This window comes from Lupinus angustifolius, chromosome LG10 (genome assembly GCF_001865875.1).
Source record: "Lupinus angustifolius cultivar Tanjil chromosome LG10, LupAngTanjil_v1.0, whole genome shotgun sequence".
Classification (NCBI taxonomy): domain Eukaryota; kingdom Viridiplantae; phylum Streptophyta; class Magnoliopsida; order Fabales; family Fabaceae; genus Lupinus; species Lupinus angustifolius.
This window is the reverse complement of record NC_032018.1, coordinates 2145750-2170181: the sequence shown is the minus strand read 5'-3', so window position 1 is coordinate 2170181 and position 24432 is coordinate 2145750. Positions and strand designations below refer to the sequence as shown.

At 29.6% G+C, this 24432-nt stretch overlaps 3 protein-coding genes across 3 annotated transcripts; 2 read left to right on the top strand and 1 right to left on the bottom strand.

Annotated features, from left to right (window-relative positions):
* LOC109358911 lies at nucleotides 1402-6826 on the top strand. Its single transcript, XM_019603403.1, has 12 exons — nucleotides 1402-1665; nucleotides 3921-4080; nucleotides 4328-4528; nucleotides 4608-4672; nucleotides 4788-4815; nucleotides 4909-4991; nucleotides 5076-5162; nucleotides 5271-5321; nucleotides 5556-5777; nucleotides 5842-5935; nucleotides 6038-6178; nucleotides 6541-6826. Exons 1-12 carry the CDS (start codon nucleotides 1459-1461, stop codon nucleotides 6624-6626), a joined length of 1425 nt encoding a protein of 474 aa, XP_019458948.1. The 5' UTR covers nucleotides 1402-1458; the 3' UTR covers nucleotides 6627-6826.
* Nucleotides 10274-13329, top strand: LOC109357912. The gene is made up of 4 exons (XM_019601966.1): nucleotides 10274-10694; nucleotides 10814-10918; nucleotides 11040-12121; nucleotides 12418-13329. The coding sequence occupies exons 1-4, from the start codon at nucleotides 10373-10375 to the stop codon at nucleotides 13246-13248; spliced, it is 2340 nt and encodes a 779-aa protein (XP_019457511.1). The 5' UTR covers nucleotides 10274-10372; the 3' UTR covers nucleotides 13249-13329.
* Nucleotides 14561-20112, bottom strand: LOC109357626 (beta-glucosidase 12-like). The gene is made up of 13 exons (XM_019601597.1): nucleotides 19849-20112; nucleotides 19178-19247; nucleotides 18180-18238; nucleotides 17913-17988; nucleotides 17735-17812; nucleotides 17526-17613; nucleotides 16815-17070; nucleotides 16296-16411; nucleotides 15685-15902; nucleotides 15420-15451; nucleotides 15232-15334; nucleotides 14946-15054; nucleotides 14561-14850 (listed from the first exon to the last, which is right to left on the bottom strand). The coding sequence occupies exons 1-13, from the start codon at nucleotides 20014-20016 to the stop codon at nucleotides 14682-14684; spliced, it is 1542 nt and encodes a 513-aa protein (XP_019457142.1). The 5' UTR covers nucleotides 20017-20112; the 3' UTR covers nucleotides 14561-14681.

Below are 24432 nucleotides of genomic sequence, written 5' to 3'. Positions count from 1 at the left end.
TGCTTTTATGAATATTAATCTTATGGGAATTGATTTATTAATGTACAATTATTTCTAACATATGTTATTCAAGTGCCTCTCTCCTTTCCCAAAATTTTTAGCTTTTCCAACCTACAAAATTTATCTAAATATTTTATTTTATTGGACTTATTTATTAAAAATTTATGTCAAAATCAATGAATAATAAGTGAAATATCGTAACAGATATTTAAACATTGCCTAAAGAAAGTAGCATATTTGTCAACAACAATCGAAATGTAATCATAAATATTTACATACCGATAAAAAAGTATAAATCAAACATCATATTTTGAGTGTTCTCATTACTTAGACTTAGGCTTTCCACTAAGTTGGAATTTTTGAAGAGACAAGTTCTTCTTAACGTTGATGAAGCTAAATGTGCCATTTGCTTGAACTACGAAGAATCTATTGAACATCTTTTTCTATCTTGCGAATTTGCTTTTGCCGTTTGGAAAGGAGTTTATTGTTGGCTTCAAGTGTCAACTTCAACTCAAACATCTTTAATTGATCGCTTTAATGCGCATGATGCTATCTTGTCTACTACCAAATGATCAAATCTCCAGAGGATGATTTGGTTTACTGTAGTTTGGTCTATTTGGATTATGCGGAATGATTTTATTTTTTTAGATAAGCCTGTGAGCTATGTTCATATTATGGATTTGATTCAAGCTAGATCTTGGACTTGGTTTTTGGTAAAGTAGCTCCTACATCATTAGTTTTTGCTAATTAGTATAATGGCCCAAAATCTTGTATTTATTTTCTTCTAAAAAGATCAACTTTTAATCTTTCCATTGTATTGAGTTAATACTCCTTGTGCTGATTTTAATACATTTTGCTTAGTAAAAATATTTACCAACCCCAAGCTTGAAAAAGATTTGTTTCTGAGAAAGCAAGAACCTTAATAAAATGCATGTTGTTTTCACATACATAACTTGTTGCATATGTATGCTAATAAATTAATAATATTGAGTGCGTGATTGCGATAAAATGGCTAATTCAGTAACATATATCAAGTAGTTTTGATACGTTACATTTCCCTATTGTGATAATGTCATATGTTTGATTGAAAACAAGCATGTCATTATATATCTTTATTGTCATTTGTTTATTTGTTTTAATTTTATTATTACAGAATCATCATGACAATTGAACAACAAAATCGCACAAAAATAATAATAAGGGATCAATTTTGCAAATTGAAAATCATATAAAAAACTTATAATTAAGTTTGTCATTACATAAATTGTTGCATATGCATGCCTCAGATATTTTCTTGTACCTTTTTCCTAATAACTCCAAAGTATCTTACATAGTTGAATACTCCTCCATTTCGTAATTGGTTAAATAATATTATTATATTCCACGTTTTTATCGCATTTTTTTCAAATAAAAGGTTCTTGCTTGGCTAATACAATAACACTTATCTTCTAACTTTCCATGGCTTTGTCTGGAGCAAAATGGAGAGTCTTGAGAGATCTAGTTACAGTTTCATTCTTGTTTTTGCTGATTACTGTATTAGTTTCTGGTAAAAGAAGCACCAAAAGTGAAGAATCTGAAACAAATGGATCACAACGTTTTTCTTTTCTAGTCAATAATGCTATGAAGTTCTTATGGGGCCATTCAGATTATCAACATGTGTGGCCAGTAAGTTTTTTACATGTTATCTCTTTCTCAAATAAAACTTCTTTAAGGTTGTCTTTAATACGAGTAAATAAATGGGTATCTATTTTTAATTTAGCAAAGTGTATGGAGATTAAAAAAAAACACTCTTTGATGTGTTATCATGCTCTGAAAATTAAACCATTTTTTATTTTCAACCATGTCTCATTCTCTCTCTGAAGTCTATCATATTTTGCCACATAAATAAAAGAAAATTTCTAAAAACAAAAAATCATATTTTGATTAGCTTGAGACTTGAAATGAGACACTGTTCGGGACATGTAATCTTACTCTTTCATACTCAACTTCTTACTTTTATTGTTTCTTAGGCTAGCTCAACAGTTTACTTAGGATTATATATACCTCTTATAATTTCGGTTCATAAATTCTTCTACGATTTTGTGAATGTTTATTTAAAAGAATTAATAAGCATGGTGGTAATTGAAAAGTGATAGAAAAAGTAGTTGTGGTATTCACCATCTAAGATTGAAAGAGTAATGATGTTCCCTAAAATATTGTAACTTGTACTGTTGAGAAGAAAGAAAGAGGTGAGAAAGAGGATGAGGAGAAAGAAAAAGGTGAGAGAAAAGTGGAATTGTGAGTTGTTTGGTTGAGGAGAAAAATGAAAGAAAGAGAAGATAGAGAGAGTAAGACTTTCACTTTCCACCTATGAAATAGACAACTTTACCCTTGGTCATATTAATAATACTTTTCATTCTAAATTAAAAATAAATATTAGATTAAAATGTTAAAAATATAATGTTAACAATAAATATAAAATTTTATATCAATGATTAAATATATGGATTTAATTAAAGTGTCTAAAAAATGTTGAAATAAAATTGAAATATTTAATTAAATAAATTAGTTAGTATTTAAATGTGAACTATCTTAATAGTGATGAAAACATACAAAAATAATATTTTTAGGTCCATGAGTAACTCACAATATTTTGTAGAAGATATATTTAGAGATAAATAAAGAATATAATAATAGTTGGATGATAATCAAAGAAATAGGGCAAACATAACATGATAAAAAAGAAAGGGAAAAATATGTTAAAATAAAAAAAGATGAGGGCAAGATGTCAAGAAAAAAAGAAAGGGGGCAAAATTGTCAAAATAAAAAATAATACACTTAATCTTCATTTTCTTCCCACAAGGGAGAAGAAGAGTTTTCATGTGGGGCCCATGCAATTTTTCCTCCCTCCTCCCTATTCACCCCTTCTACCAAATAAGAGAAATGGCCAATCTCTCTTCTCTTTCTCTCTTTCTTCTCTCTTTCCTTCTTAAATCACCTCTACCAAACAAAGCATACTAAGGGATAAAGATCCTCTTCTAGGATTTTGTGAATGTTTTTTTCTTCTCAAAATGCTTAGTTATATATCTTAACAAATAACAAGTATCTTTTTTCAAGTTAATTATCTTTCAAATTATATGATACCATAAGATTAATTCCACAGTGGTAGAATGATAAGAGAAAAAAATGCAAAGTTAGTGCATATTCATCACTTATATTTAATTATCACTACTAACCCTAACTGTTAAAAAAAAGTAATACAGATAAACAGTAGAAAATACAGTAATTATGCATAAATTTTTATACCCATTTATTAAAACATAATATAAGAGGGCAAATATATTGTTAATTATCTTAATGTTTAATATAATAATATAATTGATTAGTATACCATAATTATGAGGGTTAAGCTGCAAGGGACCTTTCAAGTTGGAATGAGGATCAAGTGTCCCACTTTTTTGTGTCCCATTGTATCCCAATCCAATAGAAATTTGACACATACTTGAAAATAAAATTAAGAAAAATATAAAATAACATTTTTATGTGATTTGGTGAGATATTATTGGCTTGAGATATGGGGAGGGGAAGTTTTTGGGATGGAGGATCCTGATTCTTCAAGTTGGCACACTATGCATGAACCAAGATCCTCTGCCCTTAAAAATTTATGTCTCTATGTTCCAAACCAACCATATACTATCAAATGATATAAAAATGTTATTGTATATTTTTTATTTTCATGTACGTGTGAACTTTCAATTGGCTCAGGACACAATTAAGCAGCTGATCCTCATTCATATTCTTTCTCGGGGAATGTCTTGGGTTATAAAGTTGCGAATTTAATACAAAAATAAACAAATGAAGGTTGAAAACTATGTAACTTGCCAATTATCTTCCAATTACTTAACTGTATTAAGGAACTTTGATTGTTCATCTATGAATAGGAACTAGAATTTGGGTGGCAAATCACTTTTGGCACCTTGATAGGAATCTTTGGAGCCGCATTTGGAAGTGTAGGTGGAGTTGGTGGTGGAGGCATATTTGTACCAATGCTTGTCCTTGTTATTGGCTTTGATACTAAATCAGCAACCGCCCTTTCAAAGTGTAACATTTCATATCTCTCATCATTTATCGAACTCGTTTGGTAGACATGTTAGTACCGAAAAGATAAAACATTTTGTTCCATTTTGTCTTTGTGCCAAAGGCTATCTTAAAAATACAAATGATGTTTTTTTCTGAATGTTGCTTCTAAGATGGTTTAGAGAATCATTGAACTTCATGGGATGAAACTTGTTTTTTGCAAACTACCCTATTGCTGAAATGATTTGGCCAAATATTGTGTCTGTTTTAGGTATGCTCACAGGTGCAGCAATCTCAACTGTAATATTCAACTGGAAACTAAAGCACCCAACACTTGATATACCCATTATAGAGTATGATTTGGTGCTGCTTATGCAACCCATTCTCATGATTGGTATTAGCATAGGAGTTACTTTAAGTGTAATATTTGCTGGTTGGATGGTCACTGTTCTTCTAATTATTCTCTTCATAGGTAATGTTACTAGATTTTTTCCTCAACACCACTTAAAAAGATTAACTTAGTAATATGATTAAGATAAATTCACCTGCAGGGACCTCAATCAAGGCGTGCTTCCAGGGTCTTGAGATTTGGAAAAAAGAAACCATATTGAAAGAGGTAAGTAGTACACTACTCTTGCAGCATTTAGGTGTTGATGCATGGACCTTCGCATTCTTTCGGATACGCGTAACTCATAATGCTGCCTTTTCTTTCTGATCTTTTGGAATTTCAGGAGAGTGCGAAGCTCTTGGAATCAACTGGTGAGTTTATGTTATTTTTTCATGGGCACAAGACACAAACTCAATTTATTTATATCTCAAAATTAAGCACATGTCACTGCCCTTTTCTTCCAGCCACTTGCAGTGGAAAAGGGGACTATAAATCTCTTCCAGGTTCTCTAGATAGTGGAACTCAAAAGGAAACTACAAAACCTGAGGTTGGCATAATTTGGTGTAGTTTTTTTTGTGTGTTTAAATGATTGGTTATGATATGAAATATTGAAATGTGACTATGTATACAGGGGACTTTCCAAGGCTTCAGGCATTGGAAGGAACTTGGACTTCTTTCTTTTGTATGGTTTGCACACCTTGTCATACAAATTGCCAAAGTAATTTTCTTTTGGTTCTGGTAGAAATACAACTTGTATTCCACCCCCTCCTTTATCTGATATATTTCTTTGAACTAATCATTCAAATAATTCACTTGCTTCTGCCAGATTCATACAGCTTCCTGTTCAATCACATACTGGATACTTAATGTGTCACAGGTAAACTGAACTGCACATTTCTGTATCCTTTCTGTCAAAGTGTGCGAGCCATTCGTATAATGTATATGTCATTCCGTACCCGGATTTTAGTAATTTTGTTGCATCCTGTATCCCAACTAGTATAGGTATTCGTATGGTCGCGCTCGTATCCATGCTACATAGAATAAGCTAATTAAATGATCGGCGTGACTTTGATCTCAATTATCAGAGGCATAACCTTTCTTTTTTTTGTAGATACCAGTTTCTCTAGGAGTGTTTCTGTACCAAGCAATAGGCCTACATCAAGGGTGGAGAGTAATTTCTTCAAAAGGAGAACAAGGAACACATTTACCATTGCACCATTTGATTCTAGCTAGTCTTTGTGCTCTTTTGGCTGGAACTATTGGTGGACTACTTGGTATTGGTGCTGGATTTGTGATGGGTCCTTTATTTGTTGAATTAGGAATTGCACCTCAAGTGAGTTTTCTACTACCATTTTCACCCTTATCTTATTATCTATCATAAATTCATAATCTTGCAGGTTGCAAGTGCTACAGCCACATTTGGCATGATATTCACAGCATCTATATCTGTTGTACAATATTACCTTTTGAATCGTTTTCCTGTTCCTTATGGTAATTAACTACACTCACATTTTACCCTTTCTTTTTGCTCAATGGTCTTTAAAGTAAAAAATGTTTCAAGTAATATGTGTGCATGTTTCTCTTGTTTTGCAGCTTTATACCTTACACTTGTGGCTGCTATTGCAGCATATATAGGACAACATATCATCAACAAGTTGGTTAATCTATTTGGAAGGGCATCTTTGATTATCTTTGTCTTAGCCTTCACAATATTTGTTAGTACAATTGCACTAGGTGAGTGTATATTTGTTTTTACAATATCTTACCCTTTATAATATAAAGTTTATCCACCAATATCACATTAGTCTAGTGGTTTAAGGTAGATTTCTAAATAAGTCTAAAGGTCAAAATGTTCGATTCGTGAGAATAATTATTGAGAGAGACAATCATACATCTCATAAGAGATTAGTTTGTTACCTATTGAAATTATATTTTTGGTTATACAAATATATATATATATTTACTCCCCTTCCTATAAAGTTTAGAGTGGGGATACACTTACTCCCCTTCCTAGTAATCAATATTATGGACATCTAATGGTTTAGATCTACTCACTAATTCGAACTATTTCATATTTTTTTTGTATAATGCTATAGGTGGAGTTGGTATATCAGACATAATTGGGAAGATTCAGAGGAATGAATACATGGGATTTGAGGACCTTTGCAACTATGATACATAGTTGGTTGTGTATTTATGAATTATTTATTTAAATGCATCCATAGGACAGCGTAGTAAACTAGTAATAATCATGATATGCAATATGGATACATTATGTTTACACAATTATGTAATTTTTTCTAGATGACCATAGAAGGTGTCAAATATCATTATAGTACTACTCTGACTGATTTGATGTCTGGTCCGATATTAATAACATTTTGTTTAAAAGACAATCTTAAAGTTTGTCTTAGACTTATCGTTGATTGCAGAATTAGGCCTATATCAATCTTCACAGCTATTGTCAAATTCTTTTATATGATGCTTTGGGCCCCCAATTTGAGTGATGGGGGAACTAAAGCTATTGTCAAATTCTTTAGCTTTTAAGTTTGACTATTCTTGAAATGTAAATAAATGTTAGTGTGACACAGATAAAATTATGTCAATCAAATTAGTGGTATTAATCAATTTTTAATTCAATCATACCAGTTATATCTATTAGTTTTTATTTAAAATTATTTTTTAATACAAATGACTTAATTTTTACCAAAATGTTAGTATGGATAATCAAATACACAACTTGTACTTTTGTTTATACTTCTAAAACATGATGTACACTAAGTTACACATTTTGTTTTAACAAATGATATGAATAAAAATAATTATTGTCTTTATTAATTTCTCAACATTAATGTTATTATAATATGATGATAAATTTGTTTACACCCAAGTTAAATTACACTAGTTATACTTAATCTCAACAATTTATTTAAGTCCAACTCATCAAGTGGGTAAAACTTAAAAGTTATTTGAGATTTTTTTTCCCTCTCATTACTTATTTCTTTGACTGATTTGGTCTATTGAATTTAAGAAAAAATGAATGATTGTGATTAAATATAACTTAACTTGGGTGTAAATGAATCACTCCTCATATAATATATATGTTTATCTAATTTTACTAGTACTAAAGTTTAATTATATTAGTGAACCAAATGTTAAATAATTATGCCATAATAGGAATATCCTAACCGGTTTACTAAATGATATAAGATTAATAACAGGTTTGTAGGATGAGAGGAAGAAAATGATGAAGAGAATCATAAATTGTGAAGGATGGAATGTGAATTGTACAAAAAAATGCTGTCTTTTGTAAGGGATGCAGTGTGAATAGGTGCATTATTTTTTTGGGTACATTGTGAATTGGTAATGTGTGACTATAGAAAAAGGAAAAGTGAAAAATCCTATATACTAATAGGAGAAATTAAGTTGTAATTAAAAAAGGCAATATACCATATAATATAAATGTAATTTTCCCCCTCTAAAAGGACATAATTTATAATATTCTAAAATGTAATAATATATACCAATAAAAATAAGAGAAAATAATTAATATAATAAATGTATAATTTTTTTATATTATTAGCACATTATTTACTAATTATGTATTAATAATTACTTACTATTAAATAAATTTAAGTAATACATGTGAATAACAATGATATATTAACATCATAATTTTTTTAGTGTAATGTCTATGCAGTGATAGTATAAAGATTTAGACATAACAAAATATATCATTCATTTGAATTATTTTTTTTGAAATGTCAATGATAATAATTAAAAATAGATGATAAATAATACAATGATAGTATAAAAACTATTATATTGTTAATTAGATATCTTTTTCTCTAATTTTTTACTCTAACAATTTATAAATATTAAACTCTAAATATATATAGTATAATAGGATAACAAAATACACGTTGGGGTTGTTAGATAAGGAAAAATGAAATTATAATAATTATTAAAACTTAAGCATGATTTTAAGGGAAGCTTTCTTACGATATTAACACCTACTATTCCTTTTATTGTTTTTATTTATTTATTATTTATTTTATAAATGTGACATGCCCAATCTAATTCTAATAAGAATATAATATCTATCCATCCATCGTAAGTATAAAAATTTATATATAACAAATATTGTTTATAATTTATTTGTATTATTTATATTTAAGAGTCAATAATAATTAAATATAAATGATAATATAATAAAACTATAATTTTTTTATATTGTCGAGACACATTTATTCGATAATCATATACAGAAATTGAAACACCTGTATATTCATGTATCTATGCAAATTATACACCCGAAAATACAGTGTATCTTTCTAGTAGGTATTGTAATTATAACAACACTTATATACCATATCAAAAAATTAAGAAATTAAAAAGTTTCCATACTTGAAAAATCTAAATTCGGACAAAATCATATTTACAATAAAATCCAACAAACTCTTATGCTCTTGTAGCTTTTAGGGTCACGTGCCGTAACCCTTCTTTCTATCTTCCATAAAAAGATAGCTAGGGTTTGGAATCATTCCAGCTACAGCCACACTCCAATATAGTCTGTGTTCACCACGCACCAATGATAATCTCTCATGTAAATGACCAATCACCTTTTTAATGAAGTGGAGCCACTATAATAAGTGCGTGCTTTCCACGCGAAGTGACGATGCCCTTGCCATTGTGTTTTACCCTTCCGTTTCTAGGGTTTCATTGCAATATCCATCAATTACGTAATAGTAGACAACATTGTTTTTGCCACGTGGCGTTTTCCTATTAGTTCACCTCTTCTATTTCCTTCTTTTCTCTCTACATTTATTCTTTTTTGTCTGCTCATCGATTCATACATTCTCATTTCTTTTCATTCTCTTCTTCATAAACTTAACTTTCTCTCTAGGGTTTTTATCCTTTTTCACACTCAAATTCTGCTCCTTTGAGCTGAGAATTCAATCTCTGAGCTACACTTTGTTGAATCTTTGTTGCCTGCTCTATCTTTTGATCTCGTTTCGTCGAGAATCAGTGCTCCCAACTGGGAGGAATAATCTCTGGGTGAGTTGATCTTTTTTCATCTTGTTGTTTGGATTCTTCTCTTTTATTTGGATTGTAGTGTGTTAAATCAAACCTGAACTTAAGTGAGCTTGAGTTTTTGCGTTATTGGTTGGGTTTATTGAATGGAAAACTAGTATTTAAATGCTTTTATGATGCTATAGGTTGTCATTTTATGTGATTAATCACTATCCATGGAGGATTTGTTAGTTTTATATTACTTCACCTTGATTTTTTCCTTCATTTAGCTTGACTTTCCATTTGTTCGTTAGCGCAGCTTTGCGTAAACACTAAAAGGTTTTTGGTAAATATGTTCTTGTAAATGTATATTTAATATGTTTTTCTTACATGTGTTTAGACCTGTCAAAATGTTTTGATCAGTGGCAGCTAGATTTGATTATTGGAACTCTCCATTTCCATTTAAATTTGATACTTTTGTGAAAAGGGAAACACATCAGGTTCATGGGTTCAATAGTTCGGGTCAAGTTAATCTCTATCGATCTCAACAATTCTGTTGACAACATTGATAGAAGCGAATGTCAACATTTTTCACTATGGTGAGCTTTATAGTTTTATTTGAGTTTTTTTTCATTGTAGGAAATTTAAATATTTACAAATATAAGCATTTTAAATAGAAGCCATTTAATTAATATGTAGCAGTATATGATCGTAATAAAGAGTCAAATATCACTGATACTTAGTCAAAGAATTTGTGGATAGTACACAATTATGTTTGAGGGGCTTCAGTTTAATAATGTTTTTTTACATAATTTATTTTTTAATTTTAAATTCTGACATAGTTGGTCTAGTGTGGAATTGAATTGAATATCCTTAACATATGTTTTTGGTTAATTCAGTGGCTATGTTTCTAATATGCGTAATATAGAGTGGAAGAAACATTGGCCCTTTGGGGTGCATGAGTCTGAGAAACGACCATCATTTCCACCATTAGATGTACCCAAATTCAGATGGTGGGCTTGTGACATTTGTCAACAAACAACTGCTCCTGAGAACAATGACAATAAAGATGACCAAACAGATTTTCGTTGTTGCAGTACTCTACATGGATCAGATAGCAATTGTACCAATTCTGGTATTCAGCAATCTCCAAAGCCTGAAAGTACTGTTGTCATGAGAGATATTGATTTGAATATACCTATTGATCTAAGCAGCAACAGTGATTTCTCACCAATAGGTAACAAGAAATATAAAAAATGCTTAAATTTTTGCTTGCCAGAATAACATGTAATGATGGTCAGTTCTATAAAGGTTTTTTGTTTACTATTATGGCTTGTTTTTCTCTCTTTTCTTCAGACCATGAGATTGGTTTGGAGAATAATATTAATCATGAAGTATCAAGTATTTCATCACTAGAAGTTTGCCCAGGCCTTGCACAAGAAACACATACAAGAAAGAGAGGTAGGTTCAATGGAATAGAATTTATAACAATCATGCAATTAGTAATTTATATTAACATAACTTTACTGCAATATTGTTTTTATTTCAAAGAGTCAAACTGAGAATAATTTTTTTGAGACAGTTCATGAAGGTGATGAAGTTTCTGACGTTGAGCCACTTACTAGCAATGTCAACATTGAGCACCCAACAAGACACCTTCCTCTAGAACTAGTTGCTTGTAGTGATGCTGTGCCTATGGGCAATACAAGCAACATTTTCAAAAATGATATCCATGATCATCATCTAACAAATTCCACTAGTAAAAAACCTCCAAAGAGGCGCTTAAGTACCGATTTATTAAGCGAAAATATGGTCACTAGGTCTGAACAAATTACTGGACTAGGATCAGCATCACATCTTCCTTCTAATGTGTATGCAGATTCACAGAACCTGTCAATTTTACCAGATAAGGTGGATGTTCAAGAAGGCATGACTTTGATAAAAAATGGCCATGTTAGAAAAAGGAAGTTTCTTCCTGATGAAGAGAGTAAAGATCCTGCAGATATGTGTTTCCAGAGGACTAAAAATGCAGTGCAGAACCCAGATGGAGATGCCAGAACATGTGACATTGTTCCGGATAATAGGTATAAAGATGTACTTGTCGAAATGAGTTTACAAAATGGCGTGAAGGGCCATCAGAATAAACCTGAACTTGAGAGAAGTAGTACCATGAGTAAGAAGGATGTTGTAGAGAAGGAAGGTGCATCTATTGAGAAAGGAATGAATGTTTTTGGTTTACATGCCTCTAGAAATGAAAATGAGCATAATATTTCTAAGGGAAAAGGGAAAATGTTGCAAGCTGATGAGGATTTGGATTCCTTATTCTACTGGAAAAATGAGAAGCAAGTTGAAGATGCATTTTCACACAAAAGGGAAAAAGTTTTGTCAAATATGCCTGCATCTATTCCAATTCCTTCAGCTCAAGGTGCATGGAATGGAGAAGGATTGAAAGAAAGACTGCATCTTTCTTTAAACTGCAATTCTTCAGTAGAAGCTTGCAGCAAAAAGGGTATCTGTCAAACAAAAAATCAGATGCCTTTCTCATTATCTGAGGGTAGTTCTAAATCTCATCTTATAAGGGAAGATAGTGAACCAAATATTTCCAGAGCTTCTAGGCACATCTCAAATGCTATTTCCAGAAAAGGAAAAGGAGTTCATCTTGAAGTATGTACCAATAAAAATTCCCCCTTTCAAATTGTTTTTGTAATAAAAATAATATATACATTCATAGTTAACATGTGATTGATTTCCATGTCCAGGCAAGGGAAAAATAATGTATGCCATTGTTCATGCAATGTTCTTTTTCAGTTTATTTGTTAGCATGAACCATATATACCTATGAAAATGAAGTTCATACATCTAAAATTTCGATTGTAAAATGTTGTCTTCTTTAGAATCTTGAGATGATAACAATTTATTAGAAAAATGTTTCCTAGAAGGTAATCATTTTTGTTTTGCAGGAAATTGATGGGGCCAGAAACAAGGCCAAAACAGTGCAATTCTATGATCTGACAGTAGAGGCGGCCGAAGAGGGAGCAAATAATAATGTGCGAATGGAAGTTGTAGATATGATGGCTAGAAACCAGTATGAAAGGCCTATTCCTCATGTAGACAACAGAAACAGCCTGTTGGATAAGTCCATCCAGATGGCAAAACATCAGACATGTGAGAGGACAAATGGAATAGTCACAAGAGATGAAAACATGTTGTATGGGAAAGGAAACTCAACAAACTTCTTTTATCCATATAGTGGAAACCAATTTGGATTAACCGATTTACGCAAAACGCAGTCCCCTTTTGGACTCGAGGTTTTACGATCCAAAAATAAGCCATCAAGTGGGCTCTATTTTTCACCAATAGACACCAGAAACTTTGGAACTTCCAGGTTTAATAGGAGCATTGCAGAACGCGGATCCTCTGGTGCTGCCTTGCAAGACAAGGGAGGATCTAACGTATGGAAGAGTATCCTGAAAAATGATTTTAATGTGTCTCGTCCATGGCCTACATTGATAAGAAACAATACATCCATGAGATTTGATGCTGCATCTAGAAAGGGTTTTTCTCAGCCAACAAGTAGAAACAACTTTGACAAGTTTTCCTTTCAATCTGCCTCATGGAATACCATTCCAAACATGAATTTACTCAACCTTACGGGTGCAGGCAGGCAATCAACTTCATCCTTCAATGCTAGCGTGGGAGCTCGAATGCTTCAGAGCGCCTTCTATCCTGGTGGTTGCAGTAACAACTTAAAGATTGGTTCCTCAATAAGGTACTTATCGTTTATTCGATAAATCATATAACCATTTTCCTGGCTCTCCAATCATCAATTTAGCATAGTGAGAAATTAATAAGTCTAATTGATTTCAGTGATCGAAATTCGATGAAGTCTGGAAAGGGAGAAAGCTCTATGTCAGCCATGATGAGTGGAGTTAGTAAGCAGTTCAGCAGGCATAATCTTGGAAGAGACCTCAAGGAGTTAGTTTGTGGATCAAATGTTCTCGGTAATCAGGGAACTTCAGGGCCCTCCAATACTGTATCTGGAAACTTATGCATGATTAACAGAAACCCTGCTGATTTCACTGTGTCAGGAGAAGGGAATGCATACATGATCAATGGTGAAGATCTGCAATTAGAAAAAAGTGTTCATGAACAAAGATCTGACTTACCTTCTCATGGACGTAAATTGACAAAGAAACAGAAGGGTAAAATGAAAGAACATGAAAAGGATTGAAACCATTCATTCTGCTATAGAGCTTTTCTGATATGCACCTTCATGTTACAATTTTTCTTTAGTACTTTCCTTTTTGTTTTTTCATAAATAATCTCTGCATAATTTCACTGTTAGATGAGACTAGAAAATAATATTTCATTTTCAATTTAGAGACAAATATTTGAATTGAAAGCTGAATTTTTTTGACTTGAGGATGGATCTGAACTAATGGATATATCAAGTGAGAATTGAAGGGTATCTATAAATTAACTTGTACATTCATGTTATGGTATTTATAATGCTTATAAGTTACAAAGGCATCAATAACTTTATAATGGTTATAATTTTGTGGTTACAAAATTTATGATGCTTAAAATGTCATATACATGCTATTACTCATCACAAGTTACATCACTGCTATCACTTTTTTATAATTTGGATATTTAGTTAGCAATGCTATATCTATATCAGTATGGTTGAACAGTGTCTTGACAGTACATTTCAAGAATCAGCGACCATGTTCCAATTTTGGTAGTTTCCTAGTCACATTTTTTCTCCGATTATACACGATATGATATATTTAATGTAATCGTTATTTAAAATTTCCACATGATTGAATTTTCCAAAATTCACTCTAATTGTTGTTGTTGTTGTTATTGTATTACATGGGGTATGCTTTCTAAATTGATTTCTTGAGTTGAATGACATGAAGGATTGCAAATTACAATTTTCCTAAACGTTTTAGACATTTGTGTTTAATATGACTTATGAAATCATTTTTAATTTAGGTTTGAGTGAAATTTATAAGAGTGATGAAGTTATAGAATGAGAATAAATCATTATAATCTACATATATTTAAGATAGAAAGTATGGTAGAGAAAGTGTAACAAAATGAATCATTATAATGCCTTTTCAAAAGGAACATTCATATATCAATTAAAGAAAGCTGGTCCAATATATTTCATTACATCATTATTTGCATTAATATGAAATTACATCAAGTTCATAAAACATTAATATTTTTTGAGAAAATTCTTGAACCATTCTGCTGAAAGCTTTTGGTATCTCTTACCACTTTTATAATCTACATAGTTTATTCCAAATCGTAATGTGTAGCCTGAAGACCATTCAAAATTGTCCAACAATGACCATGCAAAATATCCCTTTACATTTGCGCCATCACTTAAAGTCACCAAATAAAAGAAAACCATTAGGTTGAATATTAAAAACAAAATAAGAAAACCAATTATGTAACAAAAGTTTAGGAAATTATTTACCAAATTGCCGATTGAAGATAAAAGAGATGACGATAATGATAGTCAATTCTAAATGTATCCATGAGAGCTTCCTTAAGTGATAGTGTTGGATCATCATACTCATCCATACCTAAAAAATAAAAAATTAAGTGAAGTATGCAAAATAAAAATTCTCTTACATATGCTTATAACTATGTTAGATAGATGGAAATTAAATCTCTAACATGAATATGAAACTCCATAGTATTTTATGAAATTTTACAATAGCATTCAAAAATAATAAATACGATGTTTGTCATATACTTACCATTTTCAGTGATGTAGATCAAAGGATTGTTATAATCATTTTTAATGTGGAGCAATACTTCTTTAATTCCTTTTGGATAAACATATAACCAATCTGAAGCAGCCTGCATAAAATTATCAACATAGTTATATATAAAACAAATTAGAAATGTAATAAATTATAATTATTTGACATGGTCACATACGCACCCTTGGGCCTATGGGAATCCCGTTGCGCTCATCTATCATCACACACAAGAAAAAAAAATATTTCATTATAAAATCCAACATATTTAATTTAGAGGAAAAAATATATATATGCGTATAAGAGTTTTATATAATACTAGTTCATTATCGATCTTCAAAAAATGTAATACAAATAAATAATATATGACGAATATATAAATCTTTATATTGAAAGTGTATAGATATTATATTCTTTTATTTAATGGATGATAAATTAAAGCTTTGTTACCTGTAAGATTGGCAAGAGAATCTGTGATATAATTAAGTTTCCCATCATTTAACTTAGGTGCAGGAGAAGCATACTTGGCTGTGTAGTAATTTAGACCAATAAAATCAAATGAACCATTGACTTCTGTAGCTTGTTGTGTATTAAACTTTGGTAATCGATTTCCCACTAAGGATCGCATACTTTTTGGATAATCTCCTGTTGCCAATGGTGCCATAAACCTGCAACAATTTCACAAACAAAAATACCCAACTTCAGAATCTTCTTATTCTCTTATGACTTCTATATATATATATGTGTAGAACTCTTTTTCACTATCTAGGATTACATGGTTATTGAGTTGTGATTGTGGCTAATAATCATACTTGGTGAACAAAAACATCAAACACGTCACCTCATACTTGTTACCTAAAAGCTTTCATTGGTTTCTGTATCATTATTTATATAACAAACTACTAAATTCATAGTAGAGTTTAACTATCACCATTGTTCAAAATGTCTTGTGAATGAACAATGAATATAAATGGAAGCAAAATGTACATAATCAACATCTACTCAATTGGTCTGTGATTAGTGATAAGATTGACATACACATAGAAAAGGTAAGGACTTACCATCCAAACATGAAGTCAATTGCTCGTTTGGCAGCTTCTTTATCTTCGTTGCTATTTGAACGTGGCTCAAACCAACTAGACACCAAGGTTATGCCTATTACACCCTTTTGAGACGCCTGCATAGTATAATGTTCTGGTCTCGTTACATCTATAAACGTGTCTTCACAATAAATGGATTAATTAAGGTTTAAATATGCCTTTTTCCCAGCACATTTAACATTTTCTGATTATAGTCACTAATATTTTCGTAAGTGCCTATATATAAATATGAACATTATATTTATATGAACATAAATATGTTGTCCCAAATCTTGTACTATATGATGTCTCATGTCAATGATAAAGAAGTAAAAGATCAATAAAAATAGAGAAGGTTTAAATTTTTAATTGACATATCTTATTTTCCATTGACACATGACAACGTATACATATTTGTAGCAATTAAAAACATAAATAATTCATCAAATGATGAAGACTAATAATCTTTAGATTGAGAGTTATGATCAAATTTAAATGAACCTGATACTTGTTCTTGTATATTTGAACAGCTGCTGCATGAGCAAGAAGGAGGTGATGTGCAACCACATAGGGTTCTGTCCCTGAATCACCTCCAATGCAATTTGGATTTACCCATTTTGAACATCTAGCTGGTACAAATTGTCCTAGTGCATAACCAGCAAAACTATAAGTGAATGGCTCATTCAAAGTAATCCAATGTTTCACCCTATCTCCAAATTCCTTGAAGCAAACATCTACATATTCTCCAAAATGTTTTCTGCAAATGAATAAAATGTATCATAGATATATATTTCCACAGTATTGTTACATATTTTTTGTTTTAATACAAGAATAAGTGTAGTCCAATGTGAAAAAACAAAATTTAAGAGTCTAAGAGCGAAATAGGGTAAAAAGCAGTGAAAGGAGAATAAATATTATTATATACCCTTAATACATTTTAGTGAATTAGATATGTTTGCTGCAGTTAAACATATCTGCATTTCAACCTTTGTAAATCACTCTTGTTTTGATGCAATGAAGTAATTTTTTTACTTTATGTCCTTAATAAAATATTCTTATAAAAAAATTAAAAAAAAAATGAAATACAACTTTTCAAAATTAACAGACATTCTTTTTTCCTACTTTTTTTCAAACCCTGTGGAAAAAATATTCATAAACATATCCTCAAAGATTGAAAAGCAGAAAAGGTTAATTAAATTTCATATCACATACACAATGTCCGGGCTTAGGAAGCCACCATACTCCTCTTCCAAGGTTTGGGGAAGATCCCAATGAAAAAGGGTCACAAATGGTTGTATTCCTGCAAAATTAAAAATAATATTTGATTAATTGTGACTGTTATCAACTTTTTGAGCAAATATTAAAATAAAAACTGATATTAAAAAAAGATAAAGTCAAGTATAACAAGTTTGAATTGTGACCATTAGCTAGTAGCTCGTTGATGAGATTGTTGTAATAATTGACCCCTTCTTTGTTTATACCTCCACTTAGCTTTCCAACTATTGAGTTATTGACAAAATTTGAAATGGTTAATATAAAAATACATATATATAATTAGTGAGCATAATTTGTGATTTAAATCAATATTCATCAACTCACTTGGGAGTATTCTAGACCAAGAAATGGATAATCTATAAGCATCCAAATTCATATGCTTCATGATCCCAACATCTTCCTGTTATATATACAGTTTCAGCACTTTATATATCACTTCATTGTTCAAAAAAAAATTGAAAAGAAAAAAAATGTAAGACTATAATGAATTTTTTTTACTTATATATTTGAACATATGGTTCTACTTGTGATAAGTTTCATTGGAATAAATTGTTTGGTTTTTTACGATATCATTCAGAATTTAAATCATACCTTATAGTGGTGATATTGATCATTAGCAACATCTCCATTGCTTCTATCTTGTATCCTTTCTGCGTTTTACATCATTGTTATTATTATATCATATTTTTTGTCGGGGTAACACACTACTATAGCTAGTGATGAAAGAACATACTATTTTTTTCAAAAGACATATATGCTATTAAATTATTTAGAAGTGCGTTACAAGCCAAAAGCTTAGAAGATATAATATTTTTATTTCAACTCCATATATAATTTTGACTTTTAGCCTTTTCACAAGCGGTGGAAATAAAATTGTTGTCATATAGAGACGAACATATAGTGAAAAAATAGAGAGTGTAAGAGATAAGATTTTTTAGGAAGTACTAGTAAAAAAATCATTTATATTTAATGCATTTCTTAAAAAATTATGTTTGCAATAAATATCAATAATTTAATAATTACTAAATTGATTATTTTATTTAAACATTTTTACCACTATTAAAAAAAGGCGTTGCATTATTATATTTTAAGAAATTCAGATGACTTTATATATATGACTATTTTTTTTTAGAGTAGATATTTTATACATTGCAAGACATGATTAGACAAGCTATGCTAAATAAAATGTCTAATTAATAAATTATACTGCGTTTTTTTAATAATTTAAAAATGAAGAAAGGGTAAATACATTTTTTTCAACACTCAAACTTTTTCCAGTCTCTTAGCCATATAAGTTATGAGAAAAATATTCATATATAAATTTTATATATTATTATTGTATCATTTATTATTGATATTTAATTATCACTAATTTTTCAGAAAAATAATCTAAATAAATAGTAAATGATATAATAACCGTGTATTAATTTTTATATTAACAGTGCTTAGATATTATACTCGTAACTTATAACTTATGGCCAAAAATTAAGGATAAAAAATAGTTTTAAGACATAAAAAGGCCAGGGACGAAAAACACAGGTTAGGTTGTGCATGTATTAGAGAGACAGAAAAATGGGTTGAGCATATACCTGGATATTTATGAGTGAAGGTATCCCATATACTTGGTCCTCTACCACCTTCTTTTGCAGCGCCTTCATACTACATATGTATACAGTATTACAGTATAAAATATATACTAAGAATACAACAATTGCTATACATAGGAACTTAAAACAATTGTGATTTTAAGAAAGAACAAGTAATTATTTGAATGTTAAAAATTAAAATATAAATGGGCATTTTGAATTAGTCACATGATTAATAATAACTTTTGATTCTAATCGTTCGTTCAGAGGATATAAATAGTAACTTACTTGTATCTCATACTCACATTTGCAATTAATATGAATCAATAAATTTTCAAGTTTAATTATATATTTATAAAATTAATATAAAAATTATTAAATGATAATATATATAATAAATTTCCCAATCTGAATTTTTAATTTTTTATAAAATAATAATAAATAAAATTATATAGTCTAAAAACAATAAAACAATGTAATATAAAAGTATTTATTAAAAATGAAATTTATGAGTATTCCAATATTTGAGAAACATGTATTATAATATTCATCCAATCGTCCCCATTTATAAACTATTATTATGGATACTTGTTAAAGATCTTTTTACGGGTACGAATATTTTCACCATTTATATATTCCTTGGATGATTTGTAAGAAGAGTGGTTTCTACATACCTGGTACGCCGCAGATGCTGTCCCAAAAATAAATCCTTTAGGAAAACTGGTCCGATTGAGAGAAGAAACATCAAGAATGGGTGCAACAACTTCTTCTGCAAAACTAACTGATGCAGATATTGTAACAAGAGCAAATAGGCCAACAAGTAAAAACGCTTTAAACTCCATCTGATATGATGAAATGTGATTAAGTATTTGTGTGCCTTTTATAAGGAAAAAAACTGTTCTGGATTAGCGTAAATGATGCTGGTTCAGACAGAAAAAAAGACACTTACAAATGTGCTAAACCATTCTTTTGAAATTTTCCTTTGGTCCACCTTGTCTTTTTCTTCATTTACTCGCGTTTAAATATAAAATTTAAAATATATAATATAAAAATAAAGTAAGACAAAAGAGATAAGGTTGTCACATATGAATGGCAAGTAGAATCAGATTCGGATCATACGTGAACAATGTATAATAGAAGTTATTATTTTATTTTCCTCTTAATTACAACATACGAGGTATCCTTATTCCTCACATGCATAAGGTCTCACGGGGCAGTGTTAGTCACAAGTGTTTTGAGCCTTTTCAAATGATAAATAGGAAAAACTCTAAATTACCATCTTCTGAATAGTTAGAGTGCAAAAGAATTCATTTTCTGTTCAGAAATATCCTTTTAATTTTGTAAGATATATGACCTAACTCTCCCACATTAAACAAAATCTAACAACACCTTAGTTTTATTTAATGATCACAAAATTATTCACAATTAAAAACGCGTTTAATCCAAAAAAAATAAATTCTAGAATTAAAGTTACTGAATTAAAATAAATATAACCTAGTTGAAAGTTATAATAATAGATTTATTCGATTCATTCATTATATCCTATCCGTTAAAAAAAAAAAACATTCACATACCATATAATATACTTTAATTTTCAATTTCATTCATTATCTTAACTTTTATTTTGTAGGTGTTTCTCATTCTCCCTCTCACTTTGATTTTTTATTAAATAAATTATCTTGTTAGTATGCATGCTTAGTAACATTTTTTATATGGTGGTTAGATCAATTGCTATGTGTATATAATTAATATTACAAGTTTGTTTATAAATATATAACATATATGAATATTGGTTAAAATCTTTAGACATAAACTCTTGTAGAATGTTGCAAAAGAATGTTTCTTATAAAAATTAAAATGCACTTTTTTAAAGATGATTTTTAAAGTGACTTTTTTAAATGTTATTTTAAAAAATGATTATTGAATAATGATTTTAAAAGGGTGATTTTTTCAAAGTGTTTTTAGTTCTAATTCATATAAAGATCAAATAGACTGGACTTCTATGTATTTGGTTCATTAAAATGATTTATGAATGAATTAAAATATATTTATTAAGTTTCAAAATGAATGAATTAGATAATTTAAAATATGATTCAATGCATTTATATGAATTGAAAGATAATTTTCTATCTATTAGGATCAACAAAATAGATGGAATAACGTCAAAATGTTATAACATAAATAATGTTTATTGACAAAAACGTTGTTTTTTATAATTATTTCATAGTTTTTTCATATATGATTTTCTTGAAATTTCAACAACTCTAGAAATTGGACTAATCTTCATTAATGAAATTTTGAATATAAAAGTAGTATAACGTTTTTGTAGACATTTGATATTTTGAATTTTGGTGTACACATTTCCATACGGATTTAATTAGGGATTACAAAAAAACCAGATTCATGAGAACCATAAAAAATCCATACCTACAATAATAGCTTATGAGTTATTTAGTATAATAATTATTTTATAAAAATTTATTATTTTGGTGCATAAAAAAATAATAGTATTAATAGTAAAATATAATATTATTAATAACAAAATATTTAATGTACTAATTATTTTCCAAAATAATATTATTACTATAAACTATTATTTTAAGACTATATATTATATACTTTATTATTACTAACATATTGAAAGGCACTGTCATGCTTGTTAACCCGTTTTCCTAATATCTATAATGTGTAGTTTGCATGTCATAAATGTCAAATATAGTATTATGTTAAATATTTGTAATATGTACTTGAATTTATTTGTTTGGTGTAATGCTCAATATTTTTAAATATTGAACATTCATGTTCTACATTCTGCTCAAAAACTGATAGTTATAATGTAGGAAAGAAGAAATAGTTAACCAAATAACATGAAATATACATTGGGTTATATATGATTTTTTTGATAGAAATTAGAAAATAATAAAGGCAAAATAGGGAACCACATATTACACTATAGTGAAGTGGTTATTTTGGATTTTCTCTTCTTTAAGTATTATAAATTTCATAATAGTTTTTTGTCATAGTTAATTATATAAATATATAATTAAAATTAAAAATTTGTTAGGTAAGAGTATTGCAAATGGTGTGAATATTGGGGTACACAACTTCACACTACCTAATCCAATTGTAACATTTTAGACAATAAATCACTAAATTTATTTTTAAATGAAATTCCAGGTTAAATCACACATCATATCAAAGTTAAAGATATATTTTTGGACTCTGATATTTTTTTCTAAAAATTAAACCATTTTTAAAATAAGATAAGTATTTTATATATATGAATATATATTATTTTAAATAATTTATTATTACATACATATATTTTTATGTTTTGATATTTAATGTCATACATATAAATTAACAGATAATTAAATTATGTAAAAAATTAATATAATTTGGCTAAAATACTTTCAATTAAATTTTGTTTACTTTCCATAATGATGGTAAAAAGAACATGTAGTAAATAAGGGTATATTTGGAAAAAGAATGTATAGTTAAATATTGGTTTCTAGAATATCAAAAAATTAAATAAAATGAAAATGGAAAACGTCAAAATATAATCAAGGGAGTAATGGAATATTTAAGGAAGAAGCGATATGTTATAACATTTGATCCAAAATTTAACTATGAAATGTCTTGCAAGTAAAGTTACATTAGATAATGCCAAAAAATATCCACACAGTAAATCAGATTGCCAATCGAAGTATACACCACATTAATATATGTCAATTTTAATTCCCTTAAAAAATTAATATATGTCAGTTATAAAAAAAATGATAAGTAAAATTAGATTAATAAAAAGTATAAGTGGTACAGGATTTACACAAGAGTTAAATAATTACATAATTACAATAAGAATTTAGGATAGAAAAATACTCGTGGAGAAAGTTAGCTCCACGTACATGTGGGAAACCAAAAATAAGAACTTAGGAGCAATAACAAAGTAAACATTCATATAGTTTACATTTCCATAGTATGATATTGTTGTGTCATCAGTTATTCCTCTAATCCATAGTTGTGATTTCCCTTTTATGGTTTCCACGATTTTTGAGAAGGGAGCCTTGTTGGAGTGGATTATGATGTCATTTCTTGCTAACTAGATTGATCATATTACGGATAGTCATATAATGCTCTGGAACCTTCTGCTCCTTTTGTTGGTGGATAGTCTCATGTGCATTATGAAGTGTCCTTTCATACCTTGGGGAAGAGTGATGTTAAACCCAACTAGTTGTATATCTTCTAGCAAAGTTGGTAAGTGATTCTACATGCTAAGGATAAATGTTGAGAAGTTTCTGGTTCTTCGTTGCAGAGCTTGCACGTGGTTCCTTCTTGTAGTTGTGTAATTCCTCTCTTAAGCAAAGCTTCCACGGTGGGTACTATGTCTTGAAAAAGTCTCCAAACAAAAGCAATTGCCTTCAAAGGTGCTTTGGACTCCTACAATAGTTTCGGAAATGTTATGATGATGTGTCTGGTCATTCACCTTGCTAAGGAGAATATGATATGCTGATTTGACAGTGTATTCGCTTGACTTGTCGTGAATCCACTCCCAACTACCTTTTGTTTATCTCCTCAGGGTAATCTATTGTAGGTCTTGCAAAGATTAGTAGTTAGTTCAAATTCCTAAACTATAAGATGTCTTTGTCATGATAGTGACCATTCTCAGCCGAAGTTCGATCAATGGCCTATATCATCTATAGTTGCATCCCTATTTGATGTAAGATTGTAAAGCATCTGACATCTAACCTCAAGTGTGTTGGAACCTAACCATTGGTCATGCCAAAAGCTAGCGCTTTTTACCATCCGCAACTTTCCTTCCGGCCATTGGTCATGTGAAAAACCAAGATTTCTACACGTTTTCATTTTACTAAAGAGGCTATATTTTATTTGTTTCGGTAATCAAGTAGGACTAAGCCAAAAGAAAGAAAATATATTTAGATCAAATGTGATAAAAATTTCTACATAGTATGCATGAAGCTCACAACCCATATTTGCTAAATATATTGTTAGTTTTCCTTTCAGAAATTCACTTGTCGAACTATTTTGGTGGTGAATGCAATCCTCTTCACTAATTTTCTGTCTCTTTCTAACAGCCTAATAGGAATCTACCAACTAATAAAAAATATACATCATTTAATTATCATCTGTTATAAAACACTAATGGCGTTTGCCCATAACCAAGTCAAATTGTTGCATGATCAGGTATTATTGGTCACTAACACTTCCACATTATGTATTATTTAATTAAGTTTATATGT